Source organism: Carcharodon carcharias, chromosome 5, assembly GCF_017639515.1.
Source record: "Carcharodon carcharias isolate sCarCar2 chromosome 5, sCarCar2.pri, whole genome shotgun sequence".
In the NCBI taxonomy this organism is placed as follows: domain Eukaryota; kingdom Metazoa; phylum Chordata; class Chondrichthyes; order Lamniformes; family Lamnidae; genus Carcharodon; species Carcharodon carcharias.
This window is the reverse complement of record NC_054471.1, coordinates 119352366-119374196: the sequence shown is the minus strand read 5'-3', so window position 1 is coordinate 119374196 and position 21831 is coordinate 119352366. Positions and strand designations below refer to the sequence as shown.

At 42.1% G+C, this 21831-nt stretch overlaps 1 protein-coding gene across 2 annotated transcripts in view; it reads left to right on the top strand.

Annotated features, from left to right (window-relative positions):
• LOC121277844 (venom phosphodiesterase 2-like) overlaps positions 1 to 21831 on the top strand; it is a 177861-nt gene that overhangs the window by 130692 nt on the left and 25338 nt on the right. For both annotated transcript variants that reach the window (XM_041187534.1, XM_041187535.1), the window contains 5 exons: positions 476 to 542; positions 696 to 783; positions 7657 to 7835; positions 7935 to 7986; positions 15609 to 15763. In XM_041187534.1, coding sequence (XP_041043468.1) covers positions 476 to 542; positions 696 to 783; positions 7657 to 7835; positions 7935 to 7986; positions 15609 to 15763 — 541 coding nt within the window. The remainder of the gene's footprint in view (positions 1 to 475; positions 543 to 695; positions 784 to 7656; positions 7836 to 7934; positions 7987 to 15608; positions 15764 to 21831) is intronic.

The window sequence follows — 21831 nt, the reverse complement described above, 5'->3', positions numbered from 1 at the left end:
TTAAATGGAAGACCCCTCATTTTTAAACTTCAACCCAGTATTCTAGATTCCCCATGAGGGGACCCATTCTTTCAGCATCTACTCTGTCAAGCCCACTCCGAATCTTATACTTTTCAATAAGATCAACTCTCGTTCCTTTACACTCAACGAGTACAGGCCCTACCTGCTCAACCATTCCTCCATTCGCTCCATGTACCTCTGCAACTGACAGACCCTTGCTATCTAAAGAAAGCTCTGTGTCTCTTACAGATGATTCTTTCTTCCCATAGGACAAGTGATGAAGGTGTGCACACTTTCACTTCATTGCATTCTACCCCATTGTGGTCACTCCATGTTGTCTTTGACAGGATTTGTTCACTTGTTTTCAGGAATGCATTTTGGTTTTACTAACTCTTGCACAAAATGAATGCAGAATTTGATGTACTTGACATTTTGATGAGAGCTTACATGTCAGTCATTTGTACTCCTTTCTCAGGAAGCCACCAATGAAATATTGCACAGGGGGATTTCATGGCTCTGATAATCAGTACAAGAGCATGCAGGTGAGGTGCAGATGTTAACTGGAGGATTTGAATCCTACTGTGTCTTGCATTACACTCACTAGCCTAGAAAACAATTTAAATATTGAAGTATTTTTTGCAACACAGCTTATTACTAAGAAAAGGAATTGCATTTCTATTTTCTTTCAATGGCAGGCCATCTTTCTAGGCCATGGACCTGGTTTTAAAACCAGGACTGAGGTTCAACCCTTTTCAAATATTGAAGTCTACAATCTGATATGCGGTAAGAACATTAAGATTTTTATGGCGGCATTTGCTCAATTATGTAAGGATTTTTAGGTTTTTTTTATCATCGGATGCTTTACAGCCAACACAAACCCCAAACTCAGCAATGATTATCAGATCATTGAAATGGCCGTTAGTGCAATACACAGAATAAATGCATAGGAAAAAAAATTGATGGTAATTTCATGAAATTAGGCAACATTTTTGTACTTAAGTTAAAAATGCCATGGAAACCAGTGGTAGAATGCAACCTGTAATTGAAGTTATATTCCATCGAGTCCATGTAGTGGGTATTTTATTGGCCAGATCTAAAATGAGTACACTTATCTGATGCGATAAAAGACTGTTTACTGCAGAATTACATGAAATGGTGCTGAATATACTGACTGATAACCCTTTGAAATGTACTGTTGTCTACTTGTGATGTTGTACAAATTTATAAGAAAATGTGAATTTTTTTATTTGTTCTTGGGATTTTGGTGTCACTGGCTATACCAACATTTGCTGCCCATCCGTAACCACCCTTGAGAAGATGGCTGTGGCAGATTTTTCTCCATGATGATCTTGAGATTTCAGGAGTTGAAACTGATGTATAACTGCAGTTGCCAGGGAGAATTTCTTTTTAATCCACAATTCATCTCTTCCAGTAGTCGATGAGTTTTGCACCTGAGGTTTCTCTTGATGGAAAATTCACTATTTCTGTGCTGGATTTTTAAACTGTAGGAGATTGGATCTTAACTTGGGAGATAAAAGAAGAGAGTTCCTTTCTGCTTTATTGGCAGTTTTTCAAGATGTTTGAAAACTGTTTGCAGCTTGCATGCTGTATTAAAGAGATTTCAAAATGGTTACTCCAGTCACAAGGCCTCTCTCTTCCCATAATGATTTCAGAAGGGGCTTGTTTATCTGATGTCTGAACTGACAGTTGCTTTTGTTTTGTGGCCAGGGTTGGGAGGAGGTGAGTGGATTCTGTAATCTGTCAGCCATTAACCCCCTGAATGAGCCATTATCCATCTTGATGAGATAGGAAAACATCTTTCATCTAACTATTGCTCTAGCAGACTTTCTAACTCTGCTGGAGAGGTAATGTTAGAGAAATATAAATGCCGTGCCCAGTACATTTCAGTAGATCCCTTTAAGTGGTTCTTTTCATCCTTAGGTATGATATTCCAGAGAAGGATGTCATGGCATGTCTGAATTGTATTCCACATTGGAACTTTCCAGAAACTGGTCACTGGCAATACCAGACATCAGGTTGCAGCCATCTTTAGTCAGTGTTCTTTCTTGTCTTTAAAAACAGTCCAGTTCAGTTTCTGCCCAATGGTAACCATCAGGATGTTGATAGTGGGGGATTTGGTGATGGGAATGCCATTGGATGTCAAGAAGCAATGGTTAGATTATCTCTTGTTGGAGATGGTCATTGACTGGCACTTGTGTGGTGTGAATGTTACTTGCTACTTGTCAGCCAAGCCTGGATATTGTTCACATCTAGATGCATTTGGACATGGACTGCAGTATGTGAGGGTCACAAATGGTGCTGAACATTGTGCAATCTTCAGCGAACATCCCACTTCTGACTTTATGATGGAAGGAAGGTCATTGTTGAAGCAGCTGAAGATGGCTGGCTCTAGGACACCCAAAACACCCAAATTAAAACTCTCATCAGTCTCCTACGTTCCAAAGAAAACAATGCTAGCCTACCCATTCCTTCCTCACAACTAAAATTCTCAGCCCTGGCAGCATCCTCCTAAACATTTTCTGTATCTTCTTTAGTGCGCTCATAAGCTTCTTACAAAACCAAACCGTATGCAGTATTCTGGCTGTGGCCTAACTAATGTTTGTACAGTTTTAGCCTTCTCATATACTCTCTGCCTCAGCCAATATAGGCAAGTATCCCCTATGATGCCTTAACCACCTTTATCTATCTCTTCTGATACCTTCAATAATCTATGGACATGCACTTCAAGGTCCCTCTGTGCCATAACACTTCTCAGTACCCTGTCATTAATTGTGTATTCCCATCCTTTGTTTGCCCTTCCCAAATGCACTATCTTATTTCCGTACTTCAGATTGAATTTTATTTATCACTTTTCTGCCCACCTGACCCATCCCATCAGTATATTGCTGCAGTCTACTGCTTTCTTTTTCACTATCAACAACATGGCCAATTTTTATGTCCTCCACAAACCTATTATCCATTCCACCTACATTTAAATCTAAATTATTGATATATACTACAAACAGCAAGTCACTCAATACTGAGGCCTACAGAACCCCAAGTGGAGCAACCTTTTAATCATAAAAGCATCCATTGACCATTATCCTTTTCTTCCTGCCTTTGAGCCAATTCTGGATCCAACATGTTACTTTTCCCAGGATCCCAGGAGCTTTTACTTTTCTGGCCAGTCTGCCATGTTGAAGCTTGTCAAAAGCCTTGCTAAAATCCTTATATATTATCTCAAACACACTACCCTCATTTAACTTGCTTGTTAGTTTCTCAAAAAATTAAATCAAGTTCATTAGACATACAAACAAGTAGCAGGAGCAGGCCATTCGGCCCCTCAAGCCGGCTCCACAGTTTAATAAGATCTTGACTGATCTGATAGTAACCTCATGTCTACATCCCGCCGACTCCCGATAACCTTTCACCCCCTTGCTTAGCAAGAATCTATCTACCTCTGCCTTAAAAATATTCAAAGACTCTGCTTCCACCACCTTTTCAGGAGGAGAGTTCCAAAGACTCACGACCCTTTGAGAGAAAGACTTTTGTCACATCTCTGTTTTAAATAGGCGACCCCTTATTTTTAAATAGTGACCCCTGATTCTAGATTGTCCCACAGGAGAAAGCATCCTCTCCACATCCAAGCTGTCAAGTCCCCTCAGGATCTTATATGTTTCGATCAAGTCACCTGTTATTCTTCTAAACTCTAGCGGATATACAAGCCTAGTGTGTCCAACCTTTCCTCATATGACAACCTGCCCATTCAAGCTATTAGTCTGTTAACCTTCTCTGAACTGCTTCCAATGCATTTACTTAAATAAGGTCCTTCCTTAAATAAGGTGACCAATACTGTACACAATACTCCAGACGTGGTCTCACTAGTGCTCTGTATAACTGAAGCATAACCTCCCTACTTTTGTATTCAATTCCCCTCGCCATAAATGATAGTATTCTATTAGCTTTCCTAATTACTTGCTGTTCCTGCATACGAGCCTTTTAAGACTTGGAGCAGAAGTAGGCCATTCGGCCCATCGAGTCTGCTCTGCCATTCAGTGAGACCATGGCTGATCTGATAATCCTCAACTCCACTTTCCTGCCGTTTCCCCATAACACTTGATTCCCTTACTGATTAAAAATCCGTCTATCTCAGCCTTGAATATACTTAATGACCCAGCCTCTAGAGCCCTCTGTGGTAAAGAATTCCACTGATTCACTACCCCCCGAGAGAAGAAATTCCTCCACATCTCTGTCTTAAATGGGCGACCCCTTACTTTGAGATTATGCCCTCTGGTCCTAGACTATCCCACAAGCAGTAACACCCTCGCAGCACCTACCCTGTCAAGCCTCCTAAAAATCTTATATGTTTCAATAAGATTGCCTCTCATTCTTCTAAACTCCAATGAGTACAGGCCCAACCTACTCAACCTCTTCTTATAAGAAAATCCCTCCATACCCGGGATCAACCCAGCGAACCTTCTCTGGACTGCCTCCAATGCCACTATATCTTTCCTTAGGATAAGGGACCTAAAACTGTTCACAGTATTTGAGGTGTGGTCTGACTAATGCCTTGTATAGTTTTAGCAAGACTTCCCTATTTTTATACTCCATTCCCCTTGAAATGAAGTCCAAGATTCTATTTGACTTCCCTATTACCTGCTGAACATGTATGTTAGATTTTTGTGATTCATGCACGAGGACCCCCAAATCCCTCTGTGCTGCAGCTTTCTGCAGTATTTCTCCATTTAAATAATATTTAGCTTCTCTATTCTTCCTGCCAAAGTGCATAAGCTCACATTTTCCAACATTATATTCCATCTGCCAAGTTTGTGCCCACTCACTTAACCTGTCTATATCACTCTGTAGATTCTTTGTATCACCCTCACCACTTGCCTTCCCACGTAATTTTGTGTCATCCGCAAACTTGGTGATCGTACATTCACTTCCCTCATCCAAGTCATTAATATATATTGTAAATAATTGTGGCCCCAGCACTGATCCCTATGGCAATCCACTAGTTACAGGTTGCCATGATGAAAATGCCCCCCCTTATCCCAACTCTCTGACTTCTATTAGTTAGCCAAACCTCTGTCCATGCTAATATACTACTCCCAACACCGTGGGCTCTTACCTTATTAATAGCCTTATGTGTGGTACCTTATCAACAGCATTTTGAAAATCCAAATATATTATATCTACTGGTTCCCCTTTATTTATCCTGCTTGTTACCTCCTCAAAGAATTCTAATAAATTTGTCGGATATCATTTACCCTTCATTAAGCCATGCTTGATTATATTATGCATTTCTAAATGCCCTGCTATTACACACTTTATAATACTCTAACATTTTCCCAGTGACTGATGTTAAGCTAACTGGCCTATAGTTACCTGTTTTTAGTCTCCTCCCTTTTTGAATACAGGTGTTACATTGGCAGACATCCAGATCGCTCTGCATCTCAGCGCTCTGCAATCTCTCACCTTTTAGATAATATGCTTCTTTTTTATTCTTCCTGCCAAAATGGACAATTTCACATTTTCCCATACTATACTCCATTTGCCGGATGTCTTTAACTAGTCCATGCCGACTGCTCCGTAATTACACGGGTTATCCTTCCGCCATTTTTAAACAATGGTACAATGTTAGCAGTGCTTGGGCACTGCGATTATAACCAGATAGAATTCAAACACGATGGTCAGAACCTCTGCTATTTCTTCCCTTGTCTCTTTCAGCAGCCTGAGTCACATTTCATCTGGACCTGGTGATTTATCTACTTTCAAGGATGCTTAAACTCTTTCTGTTTCTGATCTTAACTATGTTTACCCCATCAAATAGTTTACACTCCTTCTTAACTATAGTGCCTGCATTGTTCCCCTTTTTTGTGCAGAAAGAGGCAAAGAATTGATTAAGAACCATTCCCAAGTCTTCCCTTCCAGGTTACCTTTTTGGTCTCTAATTGGCTCTACTCTTCTTCTTTATCTTCTTAATCTTTATATATTTATTAAACATTTTTGGGTTTTCATTAATTTTACTTACTGATATTTTTTCATGCCCTCGCTTTGCTTTCCTGATTCCCTTTTTAATTTCATCCCTGTACTTTCTATGTTCCTATAGGCTTTTTGCACTATTGAGCTCTAGGCATCTGACATAATCTTCCCTTTTTGCCCTGGATTGCTCTGTATGCTCTTTAATATCCAGATGGATCTAGTTTTGGGAATCCCACCCTTTTTTTGTGGAAACATATTTTTCTGAACTCTCTTGATCTCCTCCTTGAATGCCTCTCTCTCCTTTGATTTGTCTTCAAATAAACTGTTCCAAATCACATCTCAGCTTCATAAATTTGGCCTTTCCCCAATTTAAAACTTTCATTCTTGGCCCATCTTTGTCCTTTTCCATTACTACAACAAGAGCACAAAATAATATCCAGGATTGGGCTGGAAAAGCCAGCTAATGAGCATCTCAAGCAAGGAAAAGGACAGCCATCTCCTGTAGCCTACCATCAACATCTTGTAGTCACCCTTGACCAGAAGATTAACTGGATCAGCTGTGGTTACAAGGGCTGGATAGAGGCTGGGTGCTCTGTGCCAAGTAGCTCACCTCCTGACCCCTCCAAGCCATCTACAATATTCAAGCAAGGAGTGAGGTGTCATAATCACCACTTTAAGATTGATTCAGTGGCAACAACACACAAGCTTTAACATCATCAAGGGAGAACCAATTTGTTTGATTGGCCCTGTTCCACTGGATTCAATATCCATCTCCACCATCACCATCCATAATTATGTAACAATGCATTATGGGAAATGCATAATTAGAAACAACTAGCTGAGTGGTTTTGGCTAATCTGCTGCTGTGGCTAACAGTTATGATTGGCATTTTCTGGTAGTGAGGTCTGAATCCTGCTAAACTATGGTAATGAAACAGCTCAAGCCAGCCTACAGCAGACACTTGACAACGTTCAGGCTTGGGCTGATGAGGTCCAGCTAAAGACCAGCTTAAGCAAGAGAAAAGCCAGGGGATGAGTGTGCTTCAAAAAAAGGAGAGAGCACTCCATCTACAGATATATTTTCCAACAATAATAAAAACTGGCATTTCTATTAGTATCCTCCAGTGTAGAAAGATGTGAAATAAAGCAACTGCTGGGAATTTAACTGGTTGAAAAGCTTACATATGGCTAAAGTTGTCTCCCATTGGACTGTTGATTAGTTCTTCAATTATACATAAAGATTATTTTATGTCTGTATGCTAATTTCTATCCTGTAGTATCATCTTCCAAATTAAGGAGCCCTGTTAGCTTAAATGTTCCACTTTTATCTGGCATTATTGCCTGTTCAATTATCCTTATTTGGTACAATCCTTTATTAACACACAAAGAAATCCAGCTATTAATGTATCTCTGATTTCATGATTGCCTGTAATGATGTACAGTTGTAAGCCATATGCATCTTTTATCACACATTGAAAATCAAGAAAATTGCAGGTAAAGATATTCTAAAAACTGTAAAACTGAAATAACAGCACATGTTGGAAGTACACAGCAGGTGTCCCAGCATTTTAAAAGAGAATATGACAGATTAATATTTCAGTAAAAGACCCTTCATTAGAATTGGTTTCTTTATCGTTTTTTTAAAAAAAGCTTAATTAATTCCTCACTTTAGATTTGTTGCAGATCACGCCTGCACCCAACAATGGAACTCATGGAAGTCTAAATCATCTTTTAAAGAAACCTGTCTACACCCCTACCCATTTCAAGGAGCTATCTTCAACATCATCTTGCTCTTCGACAAAAATTAGACCAACAATTGTTCCTCAAACAGAATGTTTATGCAGTTCTCTGGTAATTATGACAATATTTAATAGCAATTATTTTAGAATTGACTAGCTACTTTCAAAGTCTCTTGTGTTAGTTTCTTACCCAAATATTTTAATATTTTAGGAATCATTGCCAGAAAATGCATGCAAGGAATTAAACTTCTCCTTAACGGAAGGTAGGAACTACCAGACATGAGATAACTGTATAATAGTTATCAAATGTTGCTTATTTGGACTTAAGAGAACTGGGATAGATTTTCATCTTCACTGCCTGGGTGGTGTTGGGCATATCAGCTCACTTGTCCTTTACAAAAGCCAGTTGCTTTTTATTCAAAAATCAGTTGGGTTCTACAAGAAGTGTGAGATTCACCCTGTCAAATTACTGCCAAACAGTGAAGGTGAACATCTGTCTTCTATGTTCAAATAGGTTTTGTGGTTTTAATTGTAATATGAACTTTTCTTTGCCTTGTCCACTTGTTATGTTTCCACCAAGAAAATAATCAAGACACTTTTAAGTGATTTCAAACTCAAGCTACAGATTCTTTTTCTGTACGACTTAGAGGAAGCATTGAGGGTTGCAAGGGCATAGAATGTACTTTGGGTGGGAGGACTTCAATGTCCACCACCAAGAGTGGCTCAATAGCACCATAACAGATCAAGCTGGCCAGGTCCTAATGAACATAGCTGCTAGACAGGGTCTGCAGCAGGTTGTGAGGGAACCAACAAGAAGGAAAAACATAACTGACCTCATCCTCACCAATCTGACTGCCACAGATGCATTTGTCCATGACAGTATTGGTAAGAGTGACCACCACATAGTCCTTGTGGAGACTAAGTCCCACCTTCACATTGAGGATACCCTCCATCCTGCTGTTGTATGACACTATCACCATGCTAAATGGGATACATTTCAAACAGGTCTAGCAACTCAAGACTGGGCATCCAAGACATGCTATGGGCTATCAGCAGCAGCAGAATTTTACTTAATTGCAATCTGTAAACTCATGGCCCGCCATATCCCCCACTCCACAATTACCACCAACCCACGGGATCAACACTGGTTCAATGAAGAGTGCAGGAGGGCATGCCAGAAGCAATACCAGGCATGCCTAAAATGAGTTGTCAACCTGGTGAAGTGACAACACAGGACTACTTGCATGCCAAACAGCAAGTGATAGACAGAGCTAAGTGATTCCACAACAGTGGATCAGATCTAAGCTCTGCAGTCCTGCCGCATCCAGTCGTGAATGGTGGTGGACAATCAAACAGCTGACTGGAGGAGGAGGCTCCACAAATATCCCCATCCTCAATGATGGGGGAGCCCAGCACATCAGTGTGAAAGGTAAGGCATTTACTACAACCTTCAGCCAAAAGCTCCGAGTGGATGATCCATCTCGGCCTCCTCCGGAGGTCCCCAGCATCACGGATGCCTGTCTTCAGCCAATTCGGTTAACTCCACATGATATCAAGAAATGGCTGAAGGCACTGGATACTGCAGAGGCTATGGGTATTGACAATATTAGGGCAATAATGCTGAACACTTATGCTCCAGAATTTGCTGCACCCCTAGCCAAGCTGGTCCAGTACAGCTAAAACATTGGCAAATACCCGGCTATGTGGAAAATTGCCCAGGTATGTCCTGTACACAAAAAGCAGGACAAATCCAACCCGGCCAATTACCGCCCCATCAATCTATTCTTGATTATCAGTAAAGTGAGGGAAGGTGTCAACAACAGTGCTATCATGCGGCACTTGCTTAGCAATAACCTGCTCACTGACTCCCAGTTTGGGTTCTGCCAGAGCCATTCTGCTCCTGACCTCATTACAGCCTTGGTTCAAACATGGACAAAAGAATTGAGCTCCAGAGGTGAGGTGAGAGTGACTGCCCTTGACATAAAGACAGCATTTACCTAGTGTGGTATCAACGAGCCATTGAAACCCTGGAGTCAGTGGGAATCAGGGAAAACTCTCCACTGGTTGGAATCATACCTAGCACAAAGGAAGATGGTTGTGGTTGTTGGAGGTCCATCGTCTCAGCTCCCTGACATCACTGCAGGCATTCCTCAGGATAGTGTCCTAGACCCAACCATCTTCAGCTGCTTCATCAATGACCTTCCATCATAAGTTCAGAAGTGGGGATGTTCGCTGATGATTGGATAATGTTCAACACTATTCACGACTCCTCAGATGCTGAAGCAGTCCATGTCCAAATGCAGCAAGATCTGGACAATACCCAATATATACTTGGGCTGACAAGTAACATTTGTGCCACACAAGTGCCAGGTAATGACCATTGCCCCCAGACATTCAATGGCATTACCATCACTGAATCCCCCACTATCAACATCCTGGGGAGGTTACCATTGATCAGAAACTGAACTGGACTAGTCACATAAATACTGTGGCTACAAGAGCAGGTCAGAGGCTAGGAATCCTGCAGCGAGTAACTCACCTCCTGACTCCCCAAAGCCTGTCCACCATCTACTCCCCCCTCCATCCCCACCCCCTTTCCGTTTCTTCCCCCTCCTTTTTGTTTTTTCCAATAATTTATATAGATTTTTCTTTTCCCACCTATTTCCATTATTTTTAAATGGATTTCCACCCATTGTTTATCTCTACCTTTTAGCCTTTGTAGTATTCCTTCACCCCACCCCACCCCCACTAGAGCTATCTGTACCTTGTTTGTCCTGCTGTTTACCCTTAATTAGCACATTCCTTTAGATAATATCACCACCTTCAACACCTTTGTCCTTTTGTCTGTGACATATTTTGGTTATCTCCACCTATTAGTAGCTTCTTGTCCCAACAACACCAGCACCGCCCCCCCCGCCGCCAAAACCAGCTTATATTTCACCCCTTTCCTATTTTTACTTAGTTCTGTTGAAGGGTCATGAGGACTTGAAACGTCAACTGTGCTCTTCTCCGCCGATGCCGCCAGACCTGCTGAGTTTTTCCAGGTATTTCTGTTCCTGTCCACCATCTACAAGGCACAAGTCAGGAGTGTGATGGAATACTCTTCACTTGTCTGGATGAGCGCAGTTCCAACAACACTCAAGAAGCTTGACACCATCCAGGACAAAATCCCGCTTGATTGGCACCACATCCACAAACATGCGCTCCCTGCACCACCGATGCACAATGGCACCCATGTGTACCATGTACTAGATGCCCTGCAGGAACTCACTAAGGCTCCTTAGGCAGCACCTTCCAAACCCACAACCGCTACCATCTAGAAGGACTTGCTGTTCCTTCACTGTCGCTGGGTTAAAATCCTGGAACTCCTTCCCTAGCAGCACTGTGGATGTACCTACATCGCAGGGATTGCTGCATTTGAAGAAGGCAGCTCACCACCACCTTCTCAAGCACAATTAGGTATGAACAATAAATGCTGGCCTAGCCAGCGATGGCCACATTCCATGAGCGAATAAAACAAATACTTAAGGGGCTCTTTCTCCTCTCATCCCCAACCCCAAGAGCCACCTTTAATAACTTCTCTTCCAACATGGAGGTGGCAGTCCTGTTTTTTCACCATTCAGAAAAATTCAGGAGTATGATGTCATCAAATGAGATGACACTCCTGCTGTTTGAAGTTTTTACAAACGTGCGGTGGAGATGCATTTTTCTTCAGCATTATTTTCCATCAATAGCCCCTATTTAATGGAAGCTTCCTTTGTCAACGTGTTATGCTGTATTTACACCCTCCCCACAGTTGAGGCACTGCAGGGCTATTACTGGCAGGAGGGTGTAATAACAATGTCATACATTTGCATAGGCAGATTCCATTATAAATTGGATGTATGAATTTATTATGAAATATAAAAGTAACGACAGTATGACTTTAAAAGGGGAGTTCTGCTCATCCAGGTTTAAATGTTGTCTATCCTCTACCACTACTTTGTCTGAGGACTATAGTTGGTCTTGATTCCCACAGGAACCATAAGATCAAGACGTGAGAGCAGAAGTAGGCCATTTGGCCCATCGAGTCTGCCCTACCATTCAATGAAATCATGTCTGATCTGAAAATCCTTAACCTCACTTTCCTGCCTTCTCCTTATAACCCTTGATTCCCTGACTGATCAAAAATATGTCTATCTCAGCCTTGAATATGCTTAACGACTCAGCCTTTACAGCCTTGTGTGGCAAAGAATTCCACAGATTCACCACCCTGTGCGAGAAGAAATTCCTTCTCATCTCTGACTTAAGTGGGTGACCCCTTACTCTGAGATCATGCCCTCTGGTCCTAGACTCTCCCACAAGGGGAAACAGCCTCTCAGCATCTACTCTGTCAAGCCCCCTAAGAATCTTTTATGTTATGATAAGGCCACCTCTCATTCTTCTAAACTCCAATGAATACAGGCCCCACCTACTCAACCTGTGCTCATTAGGAAATCCCTCCATACCCAGGATCAACCGAGTGAACCTTCTCTGGACTGCCTCCAATGCTAGTATATCTTTTCTTAGATAAGGGGACCAAAACTGTTAATAGGAAATCAGTTAGAGTATTGAAAAATAGAAAGAAAGCCAAATATTTCATCATTGAAATTTGCCATTAACTTAATGACCTCCAACTGACTTGAGGAATTTACAAGCCTGACACAATGTATATTTCTTAGTGAATAATTGAGTGAATAATTGAGCAGTGCCTTTGAAGGCAGAAGCCGAGCATCACAACTATGTTCCAGACCCCAGACAACCCATATACCAATACTGTTTGTGTGGTGGTGCGCTTCAGGTTGCTTCTGCTTGTGGATGGGATGGTGATGCTGACATGATGGGCTGGATTTTCAATGTATGATTGGGAAACTGACATCCTGAAAGAATCCAGGCCCCAACCCCACATCTGAGCTCTGTCACTCTCTCATGACATGATTTTTAAATAAAAAGAGCTGAACTGGGCAGGAGGCAAGCTCAGTGTCTAATTAGAGGTGCCAAACGCCTGCAGGAGGTGGGAACTGCTTGATTGGCATCAGTGGCAAAGACAGATGGCCACCATGATGGAGGTTGAGGGAGTTCCTTCGAGGGATGGCAGCTTTTACGCAATACACAAGGCGAGATTAGAGTCCAGCACTGGAATTGGCACGAGGATATGGAGAGAAATTTTCTGATGGCCCCATGCCCCGGACTGTTCAGGTTCATTGAATTGAGCATTCAAAATTCTAATCCTGAGCTCCCGTAAAATTCAGCCCACTAAATGATATGCACTGCAGCTTTATAAAACTGCTAACCTACCAAGCACACCCCGATGAATGGGGAATCATTAGAAACGCATTTTCTAATTTGTGGTTTCAGGAAGAGAGCTTCAGAAACCAAGCACCATATCAAACCTCTTACACTAGCAGGGCCTCACCTCTGTATTTCATAAGCTCATGTAATCTAATTTGACTGAATACAGTGACCTGGGGCAGGATTTTTAAATCGCCGGGAGAGTGCAGTCAGCAGGCCCAGGAACAGCTGGGGGATGGACCGCTGCCCACAATTGGCCCCTGAACGCGATTTCACGCTGGCTGGCCAATTAACAGCCAGCCAGTGTGAAGTGCGCGCTGAAATACTCAGCGCTACCAGGTTGGGGGCTGGCGCTGACTTAAGTGCGGTCGTGGGTGAGAGCTGAATGAAAGCTCCCTGAAGGCAGAGGGCTGTCTCAGGGAACTGAAGTATTTAAAACCAATAAGTAAAGATTTTAAAATCCAGAAAAAAATGTCCAAGCATCAGAAGCAGTCATCTGAACATATCAGGACATGACGAAAATCCTGTCCATAAATTTTAATTTTTAAAAATTTAATAACAGAAACCTCATCCCACCCTTAGATGAGGTTTCATCAAAATGCAAAGCTCGCCTGGTCGATTCGCCCGCCCGCCAACCGTAAGGTTGGATGGACCACAAAAAATCAGAGACAATTACAACTTTAATGGGCTTAAATGCTCTCTTAATTGTCAGCGGGCGCGCTTCCGACTTTTGCATGCACCTGCCGATCGAAATATTGTGCGAGCACAGGATGTCGTCAGGGCACTTGCCTGATGTCATCATGCGCTATTTTATGCACGAGCAGGTCTGGTGCGCGCCCACACTCCAACCTAAAATTTCTGCCCCTGGAGTCGATAAGCTATTGCTGTTTCCGGCCTCAGTTGAAGGAGTTTGCATTAGCAATAAGTAGAATTACAAGAGTGCACTGGGCTTCATTGTTTCTCTAAATTATTTCTTGGATAAGTAACTTGTCCTTGATCCTTTGATTAAAAAGCAAATAAGATCTGGACTGCTTCATTATTAATGCCTCCAAAAATGAAAGGAGTTGAAAAATATTAGTTTGATGAGATGGTCGGAAATGTTTGAAAAGAACCTGTGTAATATTATTTTGGTTAGATTTGTCACCTTACTCCTGTTACGTAGGTCATTTGTTTTTCATTTGCATTTGGGCATAAATAATTACCAGTGTGAAGTACATAGAGGAACTTTGAGTGAGCGTGCTATAGACATGTGATCCTCTTTGCCCGACTTTCCTTCTAGACAATTATTTACCCCCAAGCACCAATGGGAAAAATTTCCCCTGTGAAGTGTAAGGCTGGATTTTCATCCCAGATAAGGGTAGCGTGAGTAGGGAAATTTCCTGGCTTGATGTACCTGTCTCGGAAGAAAGTGCTGCAAGAGCAGGGTTTTAGGGAGATGGTGGGTACTAACTGGAGTTGAGCCCGCTGCTGTGGAAAGAGTTTGGAGGAGCTGCTGAATGTTGAGGCAGGCTGGTTAAAAAGCTTGCCTCAGTGCTCTGGGACCTTGTCCCAGTTGTTTTGTTTAATATTAGGCCCTCTAGCCCTTACAGCCACTCAACCCCCACACACTCCCCATGCCTCATCCATGCCAACTCATGCACCTTCACCCACCCCCAATGACACCTCATACCCTCTATGCAAATCTCTCCATGCCAACCTATGGCACTTCCATGCCCACTTATCCAATATACACTGTGTACGGAACCAATTAACATTATAGTAACTGTGTATACTGGGTGAATGGGCATGGGAGTGCTGTAGGTTGGCAAGGAGGGTATGGGGGGCCATTGGGGGTAGATGGAGGGACACAGGTTGGCATTGGGGGGCATGGGTAAGACCTTATGAACTGGCCTTTCAAAAGTTTCCCTCATCCAGACTATTGTTCATGACACCTCAGAGGGGCCGCGAACCATGAGTTCTCAAAAAACTGGCCCGACTCCATGAAAGTTGCGGGGAGGCTACGAGATGCCTATCTTGGCAATGGAGCTGGCTAGGTTAGGAGTACAGCATGTGCTCTCACGACACACACCAACCCACATCTCTATCTGTCTCCCTGGCTCCATGAAAATCCCGTCCTTTATCTTTTTTTTTTAAAATGAAAATCACTATACCTAAAGGCAAATTGTCTCACTTGACCATTTTTGGTGGGTTTAGAACATCAATAAGAGAGACATTTCTGCAGTTTGAAACTTTTAAATGTGAATATTAATGTTAGCTCTTACAGTTTACAACATGTTCTGTTTTTTGATAAAGTTCTTTAAATGCCCCCCACCCCTCAAGGATATCCCTCAAGGAGATGGTCCTTGCATATTGCAGGCAATTTGAATAACAATTATAAGCTAGTGTTTATGGTCCATTTGCCACCATTTTATGCCTAGATAAATGCAATCCTATTTATCTAGATGGTATGGCATGTCTTGGTAGACTATAAAAAGTGGCTATTTTATAGGTCAGTGGTTTCTGGATTTGTGACTGCATTGTAAGTGGTAGAAAGTATGAATCAAATGTTGCTGACCTTGTATGTTATATTTTGTAGCTAAAAATGCTGATGCTCTTAACTTGCCATATGGACGACCGAGAGTTGTGCAGGAGAACAGCAAGTGGTGTCTCCTGCATCAGCATTGGTATGTAAGTGGCTACAGCCATGACATTCTAATGCCATTGTGGAGTGCATATACTGTCAACAAAACTGTAAGTTTCCAATTCATATTACTTTTGTATTATTTAAATATATCATGCTTGTTTATCAGGTATTAGCTTTTTGAAAATCCAGATACATTGCATTTACTGCACTAACGCTATGTACTCTCTCTGTTATTGCCTTAAAAAAATTAATTAAGTAAGATATTCCCTTTTGAAATCCATGCTGGCTATTCATTATTATATTTCTTATTTCTAATGTTCTTCCATTCTCTCCTTTTGCAAGGATTCCATTATTTTTTTTCCTCCTGATGTTAAGCTGTTGCCTGGTCTATAATTCCCTGGATATGCTCTAACCCCTTCTTAAAATAGGGGTTACATTAGCTATCTTTCAGTCCTCATCAGAAGATGTAGAATTCGTATGGGTGGATGTAAGAAATAACAAGAGGAAGAAGATACTGTTGGGAGTATTCTATAGGCCCCCTAGCAGTAGCTATATTGTAGGACAGAGAATAAATCAGGAGGTAATGAGGGCATGTAAAAAAGGCAGTATATTCATCATGGGTGACTTTAATCTTCAAGTAGATTGGGAAAATCAAATTTGCAGAGGTAGCCACGAGCAAGAGTTCATAGAGTGTATTTGGGGCAGTTTCCTAGAACAATATGTTGTAAATCCAATCAGGTATCAGGCTGTTTTGGATCTGGTAATGTGTAATGAGGCAGGTTTAATAAATGATTTCAGAGTAAAAGATCCCCTAGGAAACAGTGACCATAACATGGTAGAATTTAGCATTCAGTTTGAGAGTGAGAAACTTGGGTCAGAAACAACTGTGCTAAACTTAAAATAAGGGCAATTACAGAGGAATGAGGGCAGAGTTGGCTGGAGTGGACTGGGAAAGGAGCTTAGCAGAAAAGATGGTTGATGAGCAATGGGAGACGTTTAAGAAAATAGTTCATGACTCACAAAAGAGATATATCCCAATGAGGAAGAAGGATTCTAGGAAGGGGTAAACAAAAATAAAAATATCTGGAAAAACTCAGCAGGTCTGACAGCATCTGCGGAGAGGAATACAGTTAACGTGTCGAATCCGTATGACTCTTCAACAGAACTAAGGAAAAATAGAAGAGAGGTGAAATATAAGCTGGTTTAAGGGGTGGGGGGGGGGAGGGTGGGCAGGATGAGGGGGTGGGACAGGTAGAGCTGGATAAAGGGCCAGTGATAGGTGGAGATTGCCAAAAGATGTCATAAACAAAAGGACAAAGAGGTATTGACGGTGTGATATTAGCTAAGAAATGTGCTAATAGGTGACATTAAGGGTGGAAAGCAGGACGAGAAAGGTACAGATAGCCCTAGTTGGGGTGGGGGGAAGGGATCGAAATAGGCTAAACAATGGATGGAAATACATTTAAAAAGAATGGAAACAGGTGGGAAAAGAAAAATATATATAAGTTATTGGAAAAAAGGTGGATCGGAAAGGGGGTGGGGATGGAGGAGAGAATTCATGATCTAAAATTGTTGAACTCAATATTCAGTCCGGAAGGCTGTAAAGTGCCTAGTCGGAAGATGAGGTGCTGTTCCTCCTGTTAAACCAACCATGGTTAACTAAGGAAGTTAATGAGTGTATCAAATTGAAAGAAAAAATATGCAATGTGGCAAAGATTAGTGGTAAGCCAGAGGATTGGGAAAGTTTTAAAAACCAACAAAAGATGACCAAAACAATAATAAAGAGGGAGAAAATAAACTTTGAAGGTAAACTAGCAATTAATATAAAAATGGACAGTAAGAGCTTCTTTAAATATATAAAAAGGAAGAGAGAGGCCAAAGTGAACATAGACCCCTAGGAGAATGAGGCTGGGGAAATAAAAGCCGAGTATGACTTAAATGGAGAACGGCTGCATAATTCTGAGGTGCAAAGGTGTTGTGGAGAATTTTAAACCAACTCAACACAGGGTCATTTGTTCAAATGTCAAGCAGCCTTTATTTTTTACACCGGTGGGATGACAATCTCTACTTTTAAACCAGGAGACTCCTCAAACGATACAGAGTTTCAAGCAGTTTGTGTACTGTTCTAATTGTGTTACAATCTCAGTGCCGCCTACAACAGAAACTGATACCATTAAGAAGGAAAGAGTTGACGTTTCGAGTCCTCATGACCCTTCGACAGAAGGGTCATGAGGACTCGAAACGTCAACTCTTTTCTTCTCCGCCGATGCTGCCAGACCTGCTGAGTTTTTCCAGGTAATTCTGTTTTTGTTTTGGATTTCCAGCATCCGCAGTCTTTTTGTTTTTTTTTTTACCATTAAGAAGGACTGGAATTTAGGCTATCACAGCAATGGCGCAGGATAACCGCCATCATGTAATCTAATTAAGAAATGAAGAAGGCAATTGTCACAACCAAATGGCCCCAGGCAACATCCATTCATCCCTGTCATGGAAGGCGAGAAATCTTTTACATAAAGATCAATTTTGGAGCCAGAGACAGCTCATCTTGGTAGGATCCATTGTTTTCAGTTGTAGAAATAACATCAGCTCTGAGCAGGCCGGTCCAGAACAGACTTGCATGATCAAAGTGGGTGCTAAGCACCAATCATCCAGCATGATGTTCTCAGGGGATGTGGTTGAGATATTGTTTACTGAAACAAACTGTGTGACTTACACGTCTGCAATAAAGTTGCTTTTTGTTGCTTTTGCACCTAATAAGCTTAGCATTCAAGAATCATTTTAACCCCATAATTGCTGTTCTTCAGAGGGATCTAGGTGTTCTACGACATGAGTCACAAAAGGTTAGTATGCAGGTACAGCAAGTAATTAAGAAGTCTAATGGAATGCTATCCTTTAGGCACTAATAGCAATCCAAAAATACGAAATAATCAAGGGGCAAAAGGAGGGTAGGAAATAAATACAATAACTATCACCAGCAAAAAAGTACTAGGGAAACTAATGGAGCTAGAGGCTGTTAAGTCTGCTGGATCTTTTAGGTTGCATTCTAGGATGTTAAAGGAAATAACTACAGAGATAGATGGTGGATGCACTGGTAGTAATCTTCCAATAATCCTTAGATTCTAGAAAAGCCTCAGATGATTGGAAAATTGCCAATGTAACACTCTTATTCAAAAAGGGGGAGAGACAAAAAAAACAGGCAACAATAGGCCAGTTAGCTTAATCACAGAGTGCAGAAGAGGTCCTCCATCGAGTCTGCACCTAAACGTGAGAAACGCCTGACCTACCTACCTAATCCCATTTACCAGCACTTGGCCCATAGCCTTGAATGTTATGATGTGCCAAGTGCTCATCCAGGTACATTTTAAAGAATGTGAGGCAACCCGCCTCCACCACCCTCCCAGGCAGCGCATTCTAGACTGTCACCACCCTCTGGGTAAAAAAGTTTTTCCTCACATCCCCCTAAACCTCATGCCCCTCACCTAGAACTTGTGCCCCTCGTGACCGACCCTTCAAGTAAGGGAACAGCTGTTCCCTATCCACCCTGTCCAAGCCCCTCTTAATCTTGTACACCTCGATCAGGTCACCCCTCAGTCTTCTCTGCTCCAACAAAAACAACACAAGTCTATCCAACCTCTCTTCGTAAGTTAACAGGCAACATCCTGGTGAATCTCCTCTGCACCCCCTCCAGTGCAATCACATCCTTCCTATAATATGGCGATGAGAACTGCACACAGTACTCCAGCTGTGGCCTCACCAAGGTTCTATACAACTCCAACATGACCGCCCTACTTTTGTAATCTATGCCTCGATTGATAAAGGCAAGTATCCAATATGCCTTTTTCACCACCCCACTAACATGCCCCTCCGCCTTCAGAGATCTATGGACACACACGCCAAGTCCCTTTGTTGCTCAGAACTTCCTAGTGTCATGCTGTTCATTGAATACTTCCTTGTCAAATTACTCCTTCCAAAGTGTATCACCTCACACTTTTCAGGGTTAAATTCCATCTGCCACTTATCTGCCCATTTGACCATCCCGTCTATATCTTCCTGTAGCCCAAGACACTCAACCTCACTGTTAACCACCGGACCAATCTTTGTGTCATCTGCAAATTTACTTATCCTACTCCCCACATAGTCATCTATGTCATTTATATAAATGACTAATAATAGGGGACCCAGCACAGATCCCTGTGGTACGCCACTGGGCACTGGATTCCAGTCACTAAAGCATCCTTCTATCATCACCCTCTGTCGCTTACAACTAAGCCAATTTTGAATCCACCTTATCAAATTACCCTGTATCCCATGTGCATTTGCCTTCTTTATAAGTCTCCCATGTGGGACTTTGTCAAAGGCTTTGCTGAAATCCATATAAACTACATAAACTACACTACCCTCATCTACACACCTGGTCACCTCCTCAAAAAATTCAAATTTGTTAGGCATGACCTCCCTCTGACAAAGCCATGCTGACTATCCCTGATCAACCCTTGCCTCTCCAAGTGGAGATAGATTCTCTCCTTCAGAATTTTCTCCAATAGTTTTCCTACTACTGACATGAGACTCACTGGCCTGTAGTTCCCTGGCTTATCTCTACAACCCTTCTTAAATAGCAGAACCACATTAGCTGTTGTCCAGTTCTCTGGCACCTCCCCTGTGGCCAGAGAGGAATTAAAAATTTGGGTCAGAGTCCCTGCAATCTCCTCCCTTGCCTCCCTCATCAATCTGGAACAGAAATCACCCAGACCTGGAGATTTGTCCACTTTTAAGCCTGCCAACACCTCCAATACCTTCTCACTCCCTACATCAATTTGCTCAAGAACCTCACAGTCTCTCTGCCCGAGTTCGATACCTTCACCCTCATTCTCTTGGGTGAAGATGGATGTGAAGTATCTGTTCAACACTCTACCGATGTCCTCTGGCTCCACCCATAGATTGCCCTCTTGGTCCCTAATGGGCCCTATACTTTCTCTGGTTATCCTCTTCCCATTGATATACTTATAGAATATCTTGGGATTTTCCGTACTTTTACCAGCCAGAGCTTTCTCATATCCCTTCTTTGCTCTCCTGATTGCTATCTTAAGCTCCACCCTGCTCTTTCTGTACTCCACTAATGCCTCCGCTGATTTGTTCCCCTTGTACCTGCTAAAAGCCTCTCTTTTCCTTCTCATCATATCCTGAATATCTCTGGTGATCCATGGTTCTCCGGACTTGTTACTTCTTCCTATCACCCTAGAGGGAACGCATTGAGCCTGTACGCTCCCCGTTTCCTTTTTGAATGCCTGCCACTACTCCTCTGTAGATTTCCCCACAAGTAGCTGTTCCCAGTCTACCTTAGCCAGATCCTGCCCTATTTTACTAAAATCCGCTCTCCCCCAATCCAAAACATTTTTTTTTGCAACTTGTCTATTTCTTTGTCCATAACAACTTTAATTATAACATGTTGTGGTCACTATCACTAAAATGCTCCCCCACCACCTGTCCAGCTTCATTCCCCAGAATTAGGTCCAGCACTGCACAGTCCCTTGTTGGACCTTCTACATATTGACCTAAAAGGTTCTCCTGTACACAGTTCAAGAAATCCACTCCATCCAAGCCCTTAGCATTATGTCTATCCCAGTTAATGTTGGAAAAGTTGAAATCACCTAATATAATTACCTTATTCTTGTTTTTACACACTTCTGCAAATTGTGCACATATTTGCACCTTAATTTCCCGCTGACTATCTGGGGGTCTATAATAAACACCTAACAATGTGGCTGCCCCTTTTTTATTCCTAAGCTCTACCCACAAAGCTTCATTTGATGCCCCCTCCAAGATATCATCTCTCCTTACTGCAGTAACTGACTACTTAACTAATAATGCAATGCTTCCTCCTCTTTTATCCCCTCCTGTTTCGCCTGAAGATCCAATATCCCGGAATGTTGAGCTGCCAATCCTGCCCCTCCCTTAACCACATCTCAGTGATGACTACTATATCACAATTCCATGTGCCAATCCTCACCATTAACTCATCCGTTTTACGTGTAATACTCCTGGCATTAAAGTAGAGGCCATTCAGCCTTGCCTTACTCCCTTGAAACTTAATGCCGCTGTACTCTCTCTGACTTGATTTTTTTACTGTATTGTGATGTGTCCCTATTCTGCTAACATTTTGTGTCCCCTCCCCCTG